The sequence below is a fragment of the Rhea pennata genome, chromosome 14, assembly GCF_028389875.1.
Source record: "Rhea pennata isolate bPtePen1 chromosome 14, bPtePen1.pri, whole genome shotgun sequence".
In the NCBI taxonomy this organism is placed as follows: Eukaryota; Metazoa; Chordata; class Aves; order Rheiformes; family Rheidae; genus Rhea; species Rhea pennata.
The window spans coordinates 11,302,099-11,322,506 of NC_084676.1; the positions used below are offsets into that span (position 1 = coordinate 11,302,099).

The 20,408-nt window shown below is 50.6% G+C and overlaps 1 protein-coding gene across 3 annotated transcripts in view; it reads left to right on the forward strand.

The window, feature by feature from the left end:
• The window catches only part of LARP1 (La ribonucleoprotein 1, translational regulator), a 54,961-nt gene that overhangs the window by 27,876 nt on the left and 6,677 nt on the right, over nt 1–20,408 (forward strand). Inside the window, exons 3-19 of one of the 3 annotated variants that reach the window (XM_062587016.1) lie at nt 7,110–7,171; nt 9,285–9,350; nt 10,311–10,482; nt 11,289–11,420; nt 11,672–11,824; nt 12,621–12,783; nt 13,087–13,231; nt 13,429–13,603; nt 14,587–14,756; nt 15,066–15,425; nt 16,692–16,815; nt 17,556–17,761; nt 17,855–17,961; nt 18,157–18,308; nt 18,633–18,777; nt 19,016–19,125; nt 19,851–19,978. In XM_062587016.1, the coding sequence (XP_062443000.1) occupies nt 7,110–7,171; nt 9,285–9,350; nt 10,311–10,482; nt 11,289–11,420; nt 11,672–11,824; nt 12,621–12,783; nt 13,087–13,231; nt 13,429–13,603; nt 14,587–14,756; nt 15,066–15,425; nt 16,692–16,815; nt 17,556–17,761; nt 17,855–17,961; nt 18,157–18,308; nt 18,633–18,777; nt 19,016–19,125; nt 19,851–19,978 (2,570 nt within the window). The remainder of the gene's footprint in view (nt 1–7,109; nt 7,172–9,284; nt 9,351–10,310; nt 10,483–11,288; nt 11,421–11,671; nt 11,825–12,620; nt 12,784–13,086; nt 13,232–13,428; nt 13,604–14,586; nt 14,757–15,065; nt 15,426–16,691; nt 16,816–17,555; nt 17,762–17,854; nt 17,962–18,156; nt 18,309–18,632; nt 18,778–19,015; nt 19,126–19,850; nt 19,979–20,408) is intronic. The other 2 variants (XM_062587018.1, XM_062587017.1) reach the window with 2 other exon arrangements.

A 20,408-nucleotide genomic window follows, 5' to 3' on the forward strand; every position in this document is an offset into this window, starting at 1 on the left:
TGGGATGTGCTTGTAATCATGGCTGCAGCAGGTGGTCAGTGGGCTTGGCTCTGGCTCCCTGGTTCTTATGGGAATTCCTGTGCTGGATCACTGCTTTTCCACCTAGTGTGTCCTGTGTGTGATACCCCAGGAGGGACTCTCAAAGTCTTCTACTTCCAGGGAAAACAGCTAATCCCTGGGCTTATTTTTCTTTGCCTGGAGAATGAGCATGTGCATAAATACTGCAGGAGATGGTAGGAGTCGTCTTACATCTAAGTTGTCTAGTGGTTTCTGTCTTTTCAGAAGTTGTTACACCTCCGTGTTCCTTGTATTTTTCAGGAGGTCAGTGCAGGTACCTTTTCCTTGCCATGTTAGTTTTTGTTGGGACACAGTTCCTCTCTCACTTGCAAGTTGTGCATACCCTCAGCCCCTTTAGACCTTGGCTCAACCTTGCCAAAGCTGTACTGGTTCTCCATCAACCTGGAGACTTTGGAAGAAGCTTTTCCAAGGCAGGTATCTTGTAATACCAGGATGCGGTACTTGACTAGCACTCTCAAGGAATGTTCCACAAATAGATAGGGTAGTTCAGAAACTCTTGTCCCTGTAGAAGTGTGGTTAAGTAGATCCTGTTAGACCACTAGGCATGTGGACTGGCTCTGCCACTCTGCGCCCTTGGGCTTCTTTTGAGAGCTCTGGGGAATCTGGGGATTTCAGTTCTTCCCTTCCACTCCCTAGCAGGATCTGCAGCACAGAGCAGGTGCCCCTGTCTCAGCCTCTCCAGTGCAAAGTCCAGGCTCCTGGCTTCAAAACCACCTTCATCAGCAGTTTTGCCCACATGCCGTGCTGCAAACTTAGCAGCTTAGGGGCAGGCATGTTCCTTTCTGTTAACTTGGTTCCTAGGGGAAGGAAGGGTGTGCAGTGTCAGGGATGGAGCACATGCTGAGGTCTGGGATTGCGAGAGCCCTGGAAGACTGCATTCCTGTTGGGCTTTGTATTGTAAGCGCTGGCTGCCTTTGAGAGGCTGTTTCAATTGGTGCTTGTAGTGTAAACCTTTGTCTATATTGCGCCTATCGCACCTGAGTAGTATGCCAGAAGCAGGCACTACAGTTTGCTTACTGGAGACACAGATACTCCTGCTGCAATACCAGGTCTCTCCCCAGCCTTGCAGGTTTATTCCACTTCTTCATCTACCATCTTTAAAAATCCATTACAAGTTTCAGTAGAAATGAGAGAACCAAGTTGACCAATGTTGTTTCTGATTTGCCCAGGTTAGGTAGTAAATATGTCTCCTAGGCTGAATGCAATGCTCTCTGGATCTGCAGCTCCTGTCCCTCTCAGAGTGCATTGTCAGTGCATGTTTAGTTGCAGAGCTGTTGCCCTAGCTGTCTGCTCCTTGTGCAATGACTATTCTGCTTCCAGTTACAAGGGGTTTGCTTACCTAGGTGCATCTGTGAACTTCCTGCTCTGAAGCCTGTGAGGAAAGCTGCTTTATTGCAGCCTGTTACCATCTGGAAGGAAAATGCAGGGTGTTTTAATAGCTTTGTCCTTTCTGGTGCTCGCCAGGTGCTTCAGGGAGCAAGTGCCAAAAGCCAGAGAACACTTTAGCTGTGACTTGGTGATAGGAGGGGGTTGACAGCAGTACAGCATCAGGACTCCAGTGCTCTCACCGATGCACCAACCCCCTCAGCTGTTAAGAAATAACCTTATCTTGGCTTGGAAAGTCCACAAGGAAATGATCTGATTCCCCAGCATGGTTCCATAGGTGGTTGCTGGTACAGCTGAAGAGGCAGAGGAGGGAATTTGTTCTGGTGGAATTGCTGCTGAGGCTGTAGGCTGAGCTGAGGATAGGCAGAAGACTGCAGATAGCATTCTGGATCAAAACTTGAGACCTGCTTTCTATTCCTGGCTCCCCTAGCGTCTGCTCTGTGACCTCGGGCAAAGCGCTTCTTCTTCCTCTTGGTTCTCTCCACTTGCCAGTCTTAGACAGCTAAAACGTGGGATCCCTCTGTACCTGCTTTGTACGTTCCCTTGCACGAGAGAGCCCCTGGTCTTTGTTTAGGTTTCCAGGCAGTGCTAGTGCAACTTAGTACAAATGGAGATTTTTTTTGAAATGTCAGGGCACAAGCCTCCTTTATCAGCCTCCTGCTAATATTTGCATCAAAAAGCAGAAGTCAGCAGCCGCAGCAAGCCCTGGGAAGTAGAGGGAGAGCAGTTGTCTTGTTTCCGAGATTTCTCTGTCTGCTTTTGTCAAATACTCAGCAGAGCTGTTGATTGTACCTGGTTCCCCCTCTGCCCAGTTGTGTGTCGCTTGCTCAGTAAGGAGCCTGGTGTGTTGAGGTATCTATCTGAGATGACCCCCTCTGGGAATACGGTGCGCCTCATCCCAGCCTGGCGTCAAAGGCTGCTTATCGATGCCTGCAGAGTGCTGGCTGGATACGGCCCTGCGGGGGCTGGCTTGGGTGGGGTCCAGCTTCTCCGCATCCTTGCTGCACTGGCTTTCTCTTCCTTCCTGACAGTGCGGCTGCGCTTGATGGGGATAGACCGTGGCCCCAGGGAGTTGCAGGGGTTTCTTCAATCTTTCATGTAATTCCAAGCACTGAAAAGGAGGTGTCTTTTGCCTGGCTTTTTTAGCTGGTTTTCCTTAGTTTTCTCCATGCTTTTTTTTTTTTTTCTTCTCTTCACTTTGAAAACACACAGGGTGTTGTGACTTCTGAGATATGTCAGCAGTTTTTAAGTGCTCAGCTATCAACCAGGGAAATATGTAGTACCCCACTACCACTGCTTGTCCTGAACTCCCATGCCTGGGTGTGTAACTCCCCATTTATCAAGAATACGGTGAGAAAGGGTTTTCTTTCAGTGCAGTTTGGCAGGAGGTCTTTTTAGTTGTGTGCTGAGAGGTGTGTTGCTTTTCTGTGTGCAGGCCTTGTAAGAAAGTTTCGTTCTGAAGGCTGGGTACCTGAGTGAGCCTACTTTTTTCTTTTTCTTTTTTTTTTTTTTTTTCTTGTGTGCTAGAGCCCTTTGCGTGTAAGGGGGCATAAAGAACCATTTTTAGTTTGATATAAAGGAGCTTGAGCATGGAATAGTTCTTTGGTTGGAGCTGAGGCCATTGGTTAGGGCTTGCTTGCAGCTGAGGCCATTGGTTAGGGCTTGCTTGCAGCTGAGGCCATTGGTTAGGGCTTGCTTGCTCTGGAAGGCACGGAGGAAAGTGCTGCGCACGGTGGCTCTGTAGATGCTCTAGATGTCAGTGTGTGTTTGTGTGGCTGCAAGGACGATCACATCCCCTCAGTCTCCTGCCCGAGTTTGAGCAGTCTTGACCGTGACTTTTGGATCCGGACTGTATCTGTGCTGGCAAGAGCAGCCTCCAGCCGTCTTTGCGTCTTTGCGTCGTCGCTAGCCTGGCTATGCTCCCTGAATCAAACTCCTCGTCAGGCCTGCTGCAGTGCTTTGCTTAGCATGTTTTGTCTTCCACAGTGCTCTGCAAATGCTAATTAGTCCTCTCAGCACCTCAGCTAGATAAGGGATCCCAGTTCCTATCTTGCAGATAAGAAAACTAGCAGAACTTGTTTTAAATAATCTCCCTCCCCCGCAAAGATGATGGAGTCCTGGCACCTACCTTCTACTTGTGCCTCTGCATTGGCATCCTCTTTTGTTAGAGGGTGTAGGGGGCCTCTTTTTGATTTGTCTCCGAAGATGCACAAAAACATATTATTAACTGACAATTTGGCTGTGAGGCTCCAGAACTGAAGGTGCCCGAGAGGAGAGGGCAGGATGCTGTTTCCGTGAACCCTGGGCAGGTATCCAGGTGGGGGTGTTTGCAGTGGGAAAGGGAGCCCTGCTCTCCTCCAGCTGGAGAATCTGTGCTGCATTGCTTACTCGTGCTGCGGAGTGAGTTCAGTTATTTTTTTCAGCTGTGCCAAGTATGCTGGTCGTTGCTGTCAAAGCAGGCAGGTGCCCCTGTACCTGTGGAAAAGAGGCTGGCTGTGGGTTTGTGCTGTAGCAGTTGGTGCCTTTTGAAGCTATATTTAGTTGGTGACATCTGTGGGCGATGACTGGAGGATTTTAGGGGCTGTTTTCAAAGCGTTTGTCGTCCCTACACCAGTAGGGAAGTTTAAAAGCCTTGTGGCAAGCTTTCTGCCATGGAGCCAGAATTCTCAATGAGGTGCACGTGGAATAACTCGGATTGTCACTGTTTGATGGGGGGATGCAGTGCAAGCAGGCTAGGGAGCTATTGGGGAAAATGGGGAGGACTTGGGGACCCAGCTAAGAGCTTAGGCTGTCCCTGGGATGAAATCCCCACCTGGAAGCCTTATGAAAGGGATCTGGAGAGAGGGAAGGCACATGGCTCCATTCTGCCAAGTCTGACTCTGCCTTATTGACATTTCAAAGTTTCCAGCTCTGAGCAAGGCTGGGCCAGCAGGATGAATCATAAGTTTCAAGGCTAGGAAAGGGACCGGTTTTGATCATCTAGGCAAAGTCAAACTGTCTCATGCAGGAGATCAAAGCCAGCTTTGAATAGAGCTAGGTAGGCTATTCAGGGTAGTTCCCTGGGTGTCCCCAGACAGCCTCTGCAGTTGCTTGGGGCCCTTCCTGACCCCTCCACTCATGTCTAGAGTGGTTTCGTTTTAAACAAAGCTGATACAGTCTGTGCTGCAGGGGCTCCTGGTGTTACACAGCAATACTTGCTTCTGCCAGGCCTCTAGCAAGCTGACTCCAGGCAGGACTCTGGCACAACTGGTTCCATGTGCATGGCACTTAGCATGGACCCTCTCTCAGGCCTGTGGCTGGTCCTCCCGGTGCAGAATTGCTGTTAGTGATGGCTGCTTTGTACTTGGCTTTGCTGTTAGAGAGGTGACCCTAATGTAGGGTCCTTGCTGTTCAGTGCTACTACAGCAGGATTATCTTAGACTTGCTCAGTTCCGAGTTGTGTGTGCCCAGGACATGTATGAACACATGGTTTCCCGTCACACTCAATTAGTTTCAAAATAATTTTGGTACATGCTACTTAAAAACATACCAGCAAACCCCATCTGCATATGGGGAAGCCTATTCCAAACGTTTTGGAGCCTTTGAAATTGGAAGGAAACAGCATTGATACGAGTAATTCGGTAGTGTTCTTTAATGATGTTATGTGATCCCAGGAGGATTTGTCTGCAGTCCTCTCTGTGACCTAACCTGGTTTTGAAAAGCCCCTGTAAGAGCTAAACCGGTTTGTTCTTGAAAGATCTGATGCAATTTCAAACACCCCATCCCAGCTGGATCTTAGAATGGCTGAAGTCCCTCTCCTTGCCTCAGGCTTGTGGTACTTGCTCTCACCTCCAAAAGGCCTTTTGTGGGTGAGAGAGGTCATGCAGGTGTGGACAAAACTGGTTGTGTGCAGAGTCGACGAGGAATTCACAGGTTAAAGCTAGTGTCCCCTAAGAGAAGGATGCAAAACTGAAGACAAGGCTGAGCTCAGGCACAGTAACTCCATTGCAGGAGGGAGGGAGATGGCCTCAGACCATCTTTGCCTGCTCTGGGCCCCTCTCCCTGTGCATTTCTGATGCTCCTGACTAGTGGCAGGGTGCAGAGTCTTTCCACATGCAGGATGTGCTCTAGAAGAGTATGGAGATGAGGGAAGTCTTTTTTTCTTTTTTTTTTTTTTTTTTTTTTTTTTTTTTTTTTTTTTTTCCCCCTCAGGTTGGTGTGTGGGAAAGCCCATGAGTAGCTGGGAGCAAGGATTTAATTCCAATTTGAGGCTAAAAATCTTTCTTCTCCCTTCATTGTCCCTGCATAGCTGTTTTGTGTTAGGCAGCAGTGTGCCACTCTGTTGCATGTTACATGTGGCCAGCATGAGCCTGCTCCTGCTCCAGGGACCTTGCAGCCAAAACTGGGAGGGAGAAAACAATTTTAATTTTTTTTTCTTGCCTTAAGACCTCATTGTGCTAGGTGCTGTATGAACAGGAGCAAAGACAAGTCATGGTGTAGCTGAGAGCTCTTACTGTTCCAGATGGTGTGGAGGTCCAGGATCTAAGGCCATCTCTGAGGTCTCAGGTGGATACCTCTGTCTCAAGGCCCTTCCTGTATTACAGTACCCCATAGGAACCAATGTGCCTGGTGAAAGAGAGGCTGGAGTTATTGCAGCCCTGGAACAAAACTCTTGTGTTTGGGGCTACTCTAAACCTCCTTCCAGCCCTCTTGAGTTCAGTGCTGCAACCTGATGTCGCTTTGCTGAGACGCTGAATTCCTGCTGTTTTGGCAAGGGTCAGTTTTGACAGCCCTTTTCCCAGACAGAACGTAGAGTATGAGTACCTGGGCTCTGATACCTAAGAATATCCCAGAGGCACTTAAGTACCTAAATACTACTGGCGGCAGAGGCATTTGTGCACTTCCTATATTTGGCTCCCTCTCTCTGTATGTTCCCTCTCATGAACTTGCTGCCCTGTGCTGGGATGCACTGGAGATCAAAGCAAGGCACGAGACAAGCAGCATCTGTGCCTTGCAAGCTTGACAGTGTGGGTACGTGTGCCTCCTTCAGAGCCCTCTGCCCTGTGGGGAAGGCCAGGCCCATTAATATCATGATACGCTTGGCTGTTCAAGGGCATGTTTGTTTTGCTGCGTGTACAGCAGATCAAGTTCTGTGGAGCTTTACAGAGCAAGCCGAACTCTTTGCCACCCCTCCTCGTTGGCAGGCAAGGCCAAGTGGAGAGGGCTGAGCAAAGCAAGGGAGTGTCTTCGCGTGGAGGGTCAGGGTTAAGGGCCTGCCTTCCTGGAGGAAACCAGCTGCCTGGGTTAATCAGGAGTCCTCTGAATGCAGTAAATGCTGAGAGTCTGGTGCAGACAGCTTCTGTCAGTGACAGGGGTATGATGGGGCATGCAGTAGGCTTAGGCATACAGCTTAACCCCACTTCTGCAGCAGTCAGCTCTGTGGAGGGGGCTATATTTTCTGCACACCTCCACTTGATCTTGATGGGCCATTCTGCAACCTATGTCAAAAGCTGGCTCTGTTTTCTGTTCCCTTCTTCTTAGCCCCCCTTTGCTGAAGCGGGGGAAATGCTGCGTGTGGATTGCTTTCCATCCACCTCCCACCAGAGCCAGCACTTCCACAGCCCTCAGCTCTGTTTTTTAATGGTTTTGTTTTCCTCTTCTTCCAGAACATACAACTCCTGCTAAAGTGGTAAGGGCTGCCAACCCGAGACAGCGGAAAGGAAGCAAGGTAAGTCTGGGCCTGCCTGCCTTCCCCCTTGATGACCTCCAGCTTCTGGTGCAGCTAGCTGTCAGCACAGAGTGAGCATCTTGAGAGTCTGGTGAGCAGACCACTTCCTTTGCCAGCCTGGTTGCAGAGGTGCTCACGTGCTGGCCTGGCTGTTTGCAAGAGCATGGAGAAGAATATCCTGATTCTCCATCCCCACTTCAGCTTTCTAGTATTCTTGTGTGCTACGTGGACTTGTTCTCTGCCTGCTTGTGCTATGGGGGGCATGTTCACCTTTCTTCTTGCAGGGAGATAGAGTGCAGTGCTGGACACGGAAAGCTTCTCCCAAAGACATCATACGCCTTGGTTGCGGATTTTACTGTTGCTCTGCTTTGCAATGTAGACAGAGCTGTGGTGTGATGGAGGAATGTATCTGTAGGTCCCTATTCTATCCAGTCTAGTCTGCTTATGTTCCTTACTGGGACACCAGCAGCCATGGTAATCAGTTTCAAACCAAGCCACTGCTTCTGCAGAACCACCAATGCAGTCTATTCCCATGGGTCAGTGTCTGATGGAAGAACAGTAGTTTCTGAGGATGTTGTGTGCAGTTGGGGCGCAGTTGCCCCAGGAATAATTGAGAGCATTGGCTGTTAATGTTGGCTTCTAGCAGCCAGCAAAGACATCTCTGAAACTTTACGTGATTTCTTTACCCATTCCATTTTGAGAAAATGCCCCTGGAGACAGAAGACACTCCTGTCTGTGGGACAAGCATGGCTCTGCACTGGAGATGGTTTTTGCAGGAAGCCTGCCTTCCAGAGAGAGGAGTGTGACACTTGGATGTGGACATGCTCTCATGAGGGACTAAGTGACTCTAAACTAACTTAGAAATGAGAGCTCCTGAAGGACAAGGGAATTTCTCTGCATAGACCATCTTAAACTCAATGCCCAGACATGATTAATTGCATATCTGGGCAGCTGTTTGGGTACTTTCCTTGTGCTGCTCTCTCTACTGTTTCCAGTAGCAAATGTCTCCCCTGAAAACCAGAGGAAGTAGAATGGTAGTAGTGGCCAGGTCACTTCTTCAGCAGAAATGCCTGGTGGTCCCTCATGTAGCGATAGGTTATTTGGAACAAGGCACTCTAATGACCATCAGATACTTTTTTTTTTTTTTTTTTTTGGTCCTTTCCCTTTCCCTTTCCCCTTTCATTCTTTCTTTTCCCAACCAATTCTACTACATGATCCCTCTGCTCTCTGGTCATCAATACTTGGTTGCAGTTAGGCCCTTAAGTGAAAGTAAACCTGACTGTAACTAGCCACTAGGTGGAGGCAGCTTCTTTAATGGGATGTGATTGCTTCAGTTTGGTTAAGGGTGCTAGAAGTTCTACTGTGCTTTGCCTATGCATAGCTTGAATTAACAAACTCGCCAGTTGTAAGCTACAGGAATGGTGCAGGAATTCATTCCAGGTACCTTGTTGATGTAGTGTAAAGATTGGTCATGTGGGAGGTGTGCAACTGGTCCCTGTAAGTGCCAGGGAGGTAAAGAAGCCAAGAATCGTATTTGCTTTTTCTTAGCTGTAGTTTTGTTGTGAGCAGCAGTGAGGACTGAATATGGGAGCTGAGCTGAGTGCACAAGCAGAAAGGCAACCTGGACTGCAGTGGGCTTGTGCCTGCTGGCCACCCTGAGAGAAGGGCAGAGCCTTGCATGTGATGGCTCAAGACCAGAGCTTTTTGCATACTGTCTCTTAACGCTAAAGGCCATCATTTTTAAAAAAAACTTAGGAGTGGTTTTCCTTCAGCCAAAGGTGAATTATCCTGAGCTTGATGCCACATGTTTCTGCTAAGGCAGAGAGCTAGTTAGGAGGCTGGTGGCAACCTCATTGCAATCCCAGACAGATACAAACTGATCTGCAGATATTTGGGATTAAATTGGAGGCCCTGTTTGGCTGGGGAGGGGGAGCTTTGCATATACTCATCCCAGTAGTTTGCATGTTGTCTCCAGACATCCTGGGAATAGCCAGCTGTGGGACATAAGTGGGTGGTGGCAGTGACAGCATGCCTGAGAGGGCTTTTGGCTTCCAGCCCGGGGAACAGCACCCAAAATCTGTGCACTAATGTGACCTTTCTCTTTGGACACAAGGTTGGTGACTTTGGTGATGCTACAAACTGGCCAACACCTGGAGAAATAGCCCACAAAAGTGTCCAGGTGAGAGTATAAGATCCTCAACATCTGTTTCTGGCTGAACTGCAGTATTTTCCCCCTTGTAGCGTGCTTAGGGAAGCCATGTTTTTGGTAGGCACTTCTGCGTGCTCTTTTGCTATGAGGTAGGAAAACGTGGGCCTTTCGAAGGGGTTCCCACTCTGCTCAATGGGACAAAGCCCTTGCAGGCTTCCCTGTCCTGTTGCAGCCCTGGTAGCTCTGGCTGAGCCAGACCGTTTGGGGTGCTGAGTGTCAGTATAGAGGCAGCCAGGAATAGCATGCTGGGTGCAGGGGACTTCCTTTTAGGGCTGCCTTGCATATCAGGCTCCCTCACTCAGTGGTGCTATTTTGGGAGCACGGAGCCTGCTTTAAACCCTGGTGAAGCAGGTATGGCAGCTCCTAGACTGACTCTGCTTGGGATTGGTCATTGCAGGAAGGGATCAGGGTACATGCTGAGACTTCCACTAAGGAAACTGAAAGTACGTATGAGAAAGGGTTTGCGTGCCCGTGGGCCACAGCCTTTCATTCCTGATAGAGACATGGGCATTGTTGAAATCTTTCTGTATTTGGACTCTGCTTCACTGGCTCACTGCCCTCTGTCAGGGCATGAGGGTCACTCACACTCTTACCGTGTTGACATTTTGGTCCCCTGAAGCCCCCATTCAGGAACACTAGTCCTGCTTGGCAGTCCCTCTCTGTAACTTCTGTGCCCAGAATTTGTGTCTCAACTCGAGTGCTTCCCAGCATTTCCTGGAGGTAGCACCAGGTGTTCCTGTAGAACACCTTGCCCTGGTCAGATTTAAAGCCTTCTCTAGGAACAGTACAGCTTTGGGGGGCAAAGAGCACGGATGTTCCCAGCCTAGGGCAAAGCTCTCCTGTTCCTACTCCCATTAGGATTGCTAGACTCTGCCTCTAGCTTTTCAGTTCCACAGAACTCTCATGTTTCTTATGCTTGTGTGTCCCCAGCAGCCACACAAAGCACCATCCATCCGTAAACTGCCTGTCAAGAAAGACATGAAGGAACAGGAGAAAGGAGATGGGAGCGATGGCAAGGAGAGTCTTAAAACTAAATCAGATGAGTCTGGGGAGGAGAAGAATGGTGATGATGACAACCAGAAGTCAGCCCAAAAGAAGAAAGGTAAGGCAGACTGTGGCAGACTCCCTGCAGGGACAGTCCCCTCAACTCAGCAGTAGTCGGATGCCTGTCTCCTCCTCTGTGACCCAAGGTTGAGTGGAAGCACTGGCCACTATCCCCACAGACCTTGCTGCAGGACATGCTCCCAGCCCTGGAGCAGTCATGGTGGAAAGGTGTTTGCAGGCTGCAACAGAGCAAGGTATTGCTTTGGTGACTGGAATTGTTCAGACAGTTCAGGCAGACACTGTGGGTTTTGTGAGGGAGATGTGAGGGTTTTTGCTCTAGGGCAGCTGTGGTAGAGATTGTCCTGTTCAATTGTGCCCTGCAATAAGCAGAGGCAGGGGAGCAGGTAGAGCAGGATCCAAGTAGGGTTGTCCTTTATGTCCTCGTCTGAGGAGCTGTGGCAGGAGTGGTCTGGCTTCTCATATGTGCTCCCTGGTGGTACAGAAAGCTCTCTGACTGCAGGTTGCATCAGCCACGGTTGACACATGGGCTTGGTCTGGCCTTAGTGTTGTGGGCAGAAAGGAGAGGAGGAACAAGTGCCATGAAGCAACAGTGGGGTTTGCATGCTGTTACTTTCTGCCTGACAGCCCCCACCAGATGCTTTCTGCATCCTCATGGTACCTCACAAATAGTTTGGGAGGCAGTGGGGCCCTGAGGGACATCCAAGGAAAAAGACAGTGCAGAAGGCTCTAGAAGGCTCTGGTGCTTTCTCCACTGTTGTGGGGTGTATGGAGAGAAATGGCTGAGGGACAAGGAAGTAGATACTCTCTAAACCTGTGTCACACCCAAATTCTCTCCTTTTACAGGCAACAAACACAAGTGGGTCCCTTTGCAGATAGACATGAAGTCAGAGGTGCCCAGGGACAAAACGGCCTCTCGGAACAACCGGCAAAACGAGCAACACAGACACCCTTCCAATAACCGCAGTGAGCTGAAAGGTGGGTGCTGGGGTTGTGACTCCCTGCTTTGCCTCCACTTGCCATGAGGCAGCACTGCTGAGGCCATGGCTCCCTGGCCTTGGAGGAGGCCAAACCCCGTTGCTCTGCGACTGGCTGCCTCTGCCAGGCACAGCATGGAGCAATGTGGATGCCTCATCCATTTGAAGAGCCCTGAGGGCAGCAGGGCTTGCCCTAGGGAGGTGTCTTCAACTCTTAACACCGCTCCTACCTCTTCTCCCCATCTTCCACAGGCTGGCACCCAGATAATAAGCACGAACGCAGCTGGCAAGACCATGATGAAACCTCCAGTGTGAAGAGCGAGGGAGGAGCTGTGCGAGGGGCCTTCCGGGGCAGAGGCCGGGGCCGAGGCAGGGGCCGGGGCCGTGGCAGAGGAGGTGCTCACCGTATGTGTGGCCTTGTGACAGTAGAGAGAGGGAACAGGACACATGCTGAAGTGTGCAAGGCTTAGGGAGTGTGTGTGTGTGTGAGAGAGAGAGTGAGACCTGGGGCCCTGAAAAGCTGCACAGGGAGGGCAGAGAGCAGTAGGGATACACAGAAATGATTGTGAAAAGTTATCCCAGCTAAGAAGCTGCCATTCCCTGCCTGAGGAGAACTCTTGATTTGGATTTTCTTGTGAGGACCTGTGTGCTGCTCTGGAGGTGGCATCTAGCTGAGCTGATTTTAATAAAAACAAATTATTCTTACTAGTATTTGAATAAAAGTAAATGTTCTTTCCCTTTCCAGGCTGAGCTCTTCTGCCTGTTTTCTGTTGCTTTCAGCACCCCCGTGTGCAGAAGTTAAAACGTGCTGATACTCTGCTTGAACTTAATGTAACATTGAGAGCCAGGTAGAAGCCTTTGCTTGGATGGGGAAGAGCATCCGCATTTGTCAGGGCTGTGTTTGTGCTAAATCGGACATGGCTTCAGTGCAGAGCCTTGGTGCGTTATCTAGGCTACCTAGATTTCTCCTGAATAAGAGGGCGTCTCTTTGCCAGGGTGTTGGGATCCATTCTCTAGGGAAGGCTGAGAGCAGTGGAGTGAAGGATGGAGCAGGAATGTCCCACTCTGTGTGGTCAGGAGGTTCCTGGGACAGTGGGGAGCTATTTGTGCGGTAGTCTGGCCCCATCTGGTAGCTCAGACCATCTAGCAGATTCCCAGGGCTCTGTGCTGATTGAAAGGTTCCCTTGTTGGTATCTTGCAGCGCACTTTGACTATCAGTATGGGTACCGGAAATTTGAGGGTTCAGATGGCTCCCGCACCCAGAAGTATGCTAGCAACATCACTTACTACTTCGACAACATCAGCAGCACTGAGCTGTACAGTGTGGACCAGGAACTGCTCAAGGACTACATCAAGCGCCAAATGTAAGCACTGCCTCTCTTCCTTGCCTGAACATTGTTTGGAGATGTTTTTTGGTGGCATGACACCCTCCCTGGAGGCTGCGTAGCTAATTCCTCAGGTAGGGCTAGAGATGAGGCATGTTTACTTGGTGCCACGCTGCTTGCAGCACTGACTCGCTGCTTCCTCATGCCCAGGTTCCCTAGCTTTCTGCATCCAACCTTGCAGCAGGGGAACAGTTCAGTGCAGGAGAGGGCAGGGATTATTTCCTCAGAGTTCCCTGAGGAAGGTGACAGCAGTCACTTCTCACTGACATATTGTTTGTGCAGAGAATATTACTTCAGTGTGGACAACCTGGAGCGAGACTTCTTCCTGCGTCGCAAGATGGACTCAGACGGCTTCCTTCCCATCACCTTGATTGCCAGCTTTCACCGGGTGCAAGCACTGACTACTGACATCAGTCTCATCATCAAGGTGAGGGCAAGGGAAGCTCAACTTTTCTTCGTGTTCTGTTTCTCACTATCTTAGCCTGTTTTCTAACTTGATTGTGGGTGACATGCAAGTGATGCCTCCCTTTGCCCTATTCCATCCTGCCTTTGGACTGCTTGGGGCTGAGCCACCCAGCATGCTAAAGCAGAGTCCTAAACTAACCTAGTGTCACTTGGTTCCAGGCTCTGAAGGACAGCAAGGTAGTGGAAATTGTGGACCAGAAGATCAGAAGAAAAGAGCAGCCAGAAAAATGGGCTCTGCCTGGCCCTCCTATGGCAGACTACACACAGACAGACTTCTCCCAGTTCATTAACTGCCCTGAGTTTGTGCCCAGGCAGAGCTTCCAGAAGGAGACGGGTGAGTGTCCTGGGAAGTGTGGAATATGGTGTTGGAACTGCAAAAGGACTGAGACTTCTGAGAGGCAAGCGTGTCCTTAAGGCAAGGCTCTGACATTTGGTTTCTGCGATGTGGTGGGAGATGGCATGAGTCCATCCAGTATGTGGGAAGAGGCTTCAGACCCTCGGAGTACTGGCCCTGTGTGTGGGGGGAAACATGAAAGAATCAAGTGTATGGCTTTGCCCTTATAGGAGGAGGTAGAGTGGTACTCAGTTGGGGGCTGGAAGGATTCAGGGAGGGTCAGTCCTGCTTGGAAGTCTCTTGGCTGTTTCTGGAAACACCCTCCCACCTTAAGGCAAAACAGAGGACCCTTATGATCCAATCTTGCCCAAATGGGTGAGGAGATGTGGGGCATAAATGAGGCAGAAGGTATGGAGCAGTCAATCATGTGCTGGGGAAGGTTCTGCTGTCCTTTAAGGTTTGCCCCTGTCCTTACCTCCTCATTCCATTGGGATAGGAAGGATCCCAGGGCTGTGCCTGAGAGGCCATATAGAGGAGCTGCCTGGAGCCATTGCAAGAGTTAGTGTTGGCAGGAGAGATCTGTCCCTACTGCCTCAAAGCTGTCGTGAAGAGGTTTTCTAAGAGCAGCAGATTAACCACCTGCTTCAGGGCTCTTTACGCATCTGGGAAATGGGCACCTGCAGAGCTCTGTGGTCAAAACTACAGCATCACAGCCTTAAACATATATATATTTTGGCACTCTGAGGCAGCCTGCTGTTAGCAGGGATGCTGCCCACCTAGGGTGCTGGATGCCACTGTGTCCCATGAGTTACGCTGCGCTGCCAAAATAACTTGCTAGCAGAGGTAGATGCTTTCCTCTTGCTTGGGTGTTCTACGCACACAGTCCCCAGGCCTTGCTCCCTCTCTCCAAGCCCAGGCCATATGCAAGGCTAAGCACCAGCTCTGAGGCTTGTAAAGCACTTTGTGGTTCTCACTGGCTCTAGAATCTGCTCCTGGCTCCCCACGTCCTGCCAGCCCAGTCCCCACCAAAACAGAGGAGGTGAGTAACCTGAAGACAATGCCCAAGGGCCTGTCCGCCAGCCTGCCTGACCTGGATTCAGAGACATGGATTGAGGTGAAGAAGAGACCTCGGCCCTCCCCAGCGAAGCCCAAGGTATGAAGTGATATAGGAGCTGTTGGGATGGGGTTCTGCCAATTATCTGTGTGACTTTAAGCATAACTGAGCAACAGGTTTCGCACCAAAGTCTGTCAGTCATGGGAGTGACTTCCTAGTCTCTCCTGTCCCCATCTGAACTCCCTTTATAGCCCCTTTCCAGAGGCTGATATGCAAATAAAGTGTTCCCCTCAAATGGGCAATTTCTGGTTGAGATAAAGAAACATGTGGTAGCAGGGTCTCCCAGGTGCTAGGCCTGTTCCGTTATCTGGTCGTTACCCCACATCACTTTTGTCCCTGTGCTTGTAGAAACCAGAGGAGTCAAAGACGCCACAGCAGCAGAAGCAAAAGGACCAAGATGAACCAGAGGAACTGGACTTCCTTTTTGATGAGGAGATGGAGCAGATGGATGGCCGCAAGAACACATTCACTGACTGGTCAGATGAGGATTCGGATTATGAGATTGATGATCGGGATGTGAACAAGATTCTCATTGTGACACAAACACCTCCTTACCTGCGCCGGCACCCTGGGGGGGACCGGACTGGCAACCACACGTCCAGGGCTAAAATGAGCTCAGAGCTGGCCAAGGTGATCAATGATGGGCTGTACTACTATGAGCAGGACCTGTGGACAGAGCAGTTTGAGCCGGAGTACTCTCAGATCAAGGTGAGAGCTGGGCACTCTAGCTGATCCAAGGAAGGGAGTTTATGTGTGAGGGAGATGCTTCCTTACAGGGAGCCTGGTGTCAGGCAGGTTGGCCGCTCTGGGCCTTTGGGATGAAAACGGCAGTACCCAGGGTTCTGTACTATGTGCAGGGTAGAACTAAGCTGGGATTTACCCTCCTACAGCATAGGGCTGTAGGCAGTGCTCAGGATTCCTAGTTCCTAGCATTATGTTCTCTGTTGTGTCTGGGATAAACACAGCCCTGTAATGTAGCACAAGACTGTAGTAAGTTAAATAACGTGCCGGTAACAATATGACCTGGAAAACAGGATGCATCCTTTCTATTGTTGACCAGAGTCTTGGCTGTTCCTGGCTGTGGTGGTGGGCAGGCAGTGTCAGACCTCTGAAAGGAGTGAGTGTCTCTGCATGGTTCATAGTGCCCAGTGCTTAGAGGCGTGGTCCCCTGGAGACTGCAGTTACTGGGGGCAGGTTCATTGATAGCTAGGCCACACCTGGCTTCTGCTCTTCTCTATTTTATTGCCCCAGACTTGGGCTTTTTAGAGAAAGGCCATCTAACCTCACAGGCAAAGTAACTTCAGTCCCTAAACAAGCCTAGTAAAACCTCCGACTGTGAGAATCACCAAGTTCGGACTCATGTGTTTTAGAGGCAGATGGGCTGTCAGAGCTACTAGCTGGGCTCTGTCTCTGCAGGTTGGGTCTTAGACACATGGCTGAAGCTCTTTGGCAACTAAAGCTAAGGATGTGGGGAAAGTGAGTAACAGGATCAAAGGGAAGACTGTTCTGGATACTTCAAATAAATAGGAGTATTGTGCCTTGCACACAATGTGGCTTTGAGGATGGGGGAAGGAGGTTCTAAAGATGCAAGAAGGCAGCAGGGATTGTGGGGTGCTGGTCAAGCAGAGATTGTCAGACTTACCTTGAACCCTGCTGCACCAAAGCTGACAAGACAAGTAGAAGATCATGAAAGAAGTAAATGATTACAAGTGAAACTGCTTTGTAGGATCCTTGAAAGCTTGGGTCTGATGGGTTCAGGTCTGGTCACTGCAGTGCCCTGTTTTCTGTCTGTCTGTATTTCCCTTTTTAACATATGAGCAACACATCACCCTTCAGGGCTCTGAGGCCCAGTTGCTGTATTTTGTGCCCAGTGTTGCGACTGTTGCACAAGCAAAGCAGTGGTCAAGATGAGCTGTTGAGATTGGGGGAGAAGTAAGCAATTGGTTGCTTCATCATCTTCCTCTTCAAATGCAGCAAGAGGTGGAGAACTTCAAGAAGGTGAATATGATAAGCAGGGAGCAGTTTGATACCCTGACCCCAGAGCCCCCTGTGGATCCAAACCAAGAAGTCCCTCCTGGCCCTCCCAGGTTCCAGCAAGGTAAGTAAGAGCATGAATGGGTAGGACTGAATTTGTTCTCATCCTTGGTAGTAGGGCAGGGTTTGGGTAGGGAGGCTGAAGCAAATGTGCTAGTGCAGTCTCTGTGGAGGGCTGGCAATGGCAGGAACTAGAGCTGCAGATCTAAGATCTGTGAGTGGTCCTGGGGGGGTTCTGTAGCAGCTGGGGAGAGGAGAGTAGAGACCACAGCCATGTGGCGTCATATTTCCCAGAGCAGTGTTGTTCTCTCAGCTGAATGTTTTTGAGCAAGAGAGAAGAGGCCTCAAAGCAGGGATGTCCCAGCTGATGGAGGAAATCTTGTCAGTCTTTCATGTAACAGTGAGGATGCAACTTCCCTCTTGGACCTGCTCATCACAGCATCCGTACCTGGAAGGCAACTCCCTGCCAGGCCTGGCTGCCTGTGAATGGGGCCTGCTGCTCAGGCAGAGTGCTGGCCTGTCTAACTTGGGATGCAGGGATTTGTCATTGCTGTTAGCCACTGGGAAGCAAATAACTCATAGGATGCGTGAAAACTCAGCCTTGGATCTGCTGCAAGGCCTTGGGTTGTCTGGACACACTTGTCACAAGCTAGATTTGAAGCTGGTCATCTCAGGAAGACTGAGACATATTCATGAGCTACTGCTCCTGCTGCTTCCTGTCTCCTGGATGGGAGTCCCTTGGCTCTAGTGATACTCTCAGACTCAGAGTTCAGTTTGACCCAGGATAGGGTTTTCTTTCTGCAGTACCTACAGATGCTTTGGCTAACAAGTTGTTTGGAGTCCCTGAGCCTTCGACGATTGCCCGGTCTTTGCCTACGACTGTCCCAGAATCGCCCAACTACCGCAATGCCAGGACCCCCCGGACCCCTCGCACACCTCAGCTGAAAGATCCGACACAGACGCCTCGGTTTTACCCAGTGGTGAAAGAAGGCAGGACGATAGATGCCAAGGTAGGCCCTGGGCTGGGGTGCAGGAGAGAGGCTGAAGTTCCCCAGCTGGGGCCCATAGAGGAAGAGGATGCATCTCTGCACTGTGTCTTGCAGACTCCACGAAAGAGGAAGACGAGGCACAGTTCAAACCCCCCGATGGAGTGCCACGTGGGCTGGGTGATGGACTCTCGGGAGCACAGGCCTCGTACTGCCTCTATCAGGTACTGGACATATCAGTGCAGGATGACAAAGAAATCAGAAATGGGGAAAGGAGTGGGTGTGGGAAGGGGATAGGGCAGTGTTGTCTGGTCTGGCAGCTCTTCCCAGGAAAGTGTCACAGGGTGGAGTGCAACCTTGTGCTGCTGTTGGCTGGGTGATGCCAAGGAAGGGGGTTGACAGGAGTCTCTTGTGCTCAGCTCCAGCCCCTCAGAGGGAACGCCAGCCGTCGGAAGCTATGGCTGCACCCCGCAGTCCCTGCCCAAGTTTCAGCATCCTTCACATGAGCTGCTCAAGGAGAACGGCTTCACGCAACACGTCTACCACAAGTACCGTCGGCGCTGCCTTAATGGTAGGCATGTGGAGAGGGACAACTGCATCACTGGATTTGGGGCAAGGTGCCCATGTTCTGGCTACGTTGGGTGGGCACAGTATGGTAGCAGAGCACTCACTGGGAGATAAATTGGGTACTGTAGGACAACCTTGCTGGTAGCTGATGTTTCCCCACAGTCCATGCAGAGTGAGTTGAGCTGTGGCTTAGGGAACTCAGGGTATCGAACAACAGGGGATGGATCTAGTCAGAGTGCTGTGAACCCCTCCTGTATGTGAGCCCCTACATGGGGCTGGCTCCCTGGAACAAGGTCCATCTTGTAATCAGCCCCTCTTCCCCAAACAGAGCGGAAACGACTGGGCATTGGACAGTCCCAGGAGATGAACACGCTTTTCCGGTTCTGGTCCTTCTTCCTCCGAGATCACTTTAATAAGAAAATGTACGAGGAGTTCAAGCAGCTGGCTGTGGAGGACGGGAAGGAGGGATACAGGTAGGAGAGGAGGGTCAGGGTGGCCATTCCTGGGAGGGGGGTGAGGGGAGAGGGTCTGGTCTTTGCAGGGCTGACAGCAAAGTGAAAGCAGCATCTCCCTGCCTTGCTTGGAAGCAGAACTGGGGCCACCCTCACTTGCCTCGTTTTCTGATGTGCAGTAGGGTGCTCTGCTCCAAGAGAGTCTCCGCACATGTGCTGTGTGCACCACAGTGAGCAGGACGTGTTATTTCGTTCCCAGGTACGGTCTGGAGTGCCTTTTCAGATACTACAGCTATGGGCTGGAGAAGAAATTCCGGCCAGACATATTTAAAGACTTTCAAGAAGAGACCATCAAGGATTACGAAGCTGGTAGGTGCCTCCTTTGGCCTCCGCTTGGGTTGGCAGTGATGTAGCCCAGCTGTGTGGCTGCCCCAGGCCTCTGTTCATGACCTCAGGGAAACGGAAAAACGTATGTAAGTGCTCAGCTGAGACTTGCTAGGGTGCCCCTTTGTTCCACTGAGTCTAGCAGTCTTGACCTAGCTTTTCTTCCATGTGCCAGTGTAGCCAGCCTGAGGGGTGTTTGGCACAAGGCAGGGAGGGAGCTGGGCTTGTAGCCCATCTGATGTCACCTACACAGCCTGAGATGCTTGAGACCTGCTCTCCTCATCCACTGGTGATGAGAGATGCTTCTGCACAAAGCAGAGACACTCGCTTTGCAGGGGAGAACTGAGTGGATGTTTGCTGGCCTAGAGCCTGTTTGGGGACAGGAGGAGGGTGAAATAACATAGTGGAAGACTGTAGCTCTCCCAGAACACATTATTCTGGGTTTTCTCAAGGCCCTGCAGTGCTGCAATCTGTCACCTATTTGTCACTGTCAGGCTAGGCACAGAGCCTAGGGGCATCCCCTGTCAGGAAGGCTGCCCAGTACTGATCTGGTGTAGGTTACTGTCTTCTGGGTCCTCCGTATTGCCTCCGTTTTGCTTGCCGGTGGGCCAGAAGGTTCCCTGGGTTTGCCAGTCTGTGGGACTAGCAGTGAGGGAAGCCTTGGGGAAAGAGTTCTGACTTTTGGTTCAATTTTCTTCCCCCTATTTCAGGACAGCTTTATGGGCTAGAAAAGTTCTGGGCCTTCTTAAAATATTCCAAAGCCAAAAACCTGGACATCAACAGCAAATTGCAAGAATACCTCAGCAAGTTCAAGCGCCTCGAGGACTTCCGAGTGGACGTGAGTAGGAGCAGTGCCTGCACTATGCTAATCACCCCCTCAGACACTCCTCTGCCCTCTGAGGGTTTGGGGGCCCTAGTCCCTGAGTGGTGCCAGGCAGGGGAAATCAGTGACACCTAGTGTTGTACCTTGTCAGTGCAACTGGGCTAGGGATGAGCAACTTGAGCACCTCCAAGTCTGTCCTTCAGCAGCTGCATCGTTGAGAGCATGATGTTTACTGTCTATTTTATTTATTTATTTAAGCAGTGCTGTGCTGTTCCATCCCCAGGGAGCTCAGGCCTTTCTGCTGTGGCTAGGCTATGAGTGAGGTGAAATACGGCAGGATCGTACTGACATCACTGCCAGCAGGTTAGGTGCTGCTCAGGAGCAGAGGAGCTAGCACCAGACAAAGCTCATGCAGCATCCTTACAACATGGGCATGAGCAGAAAT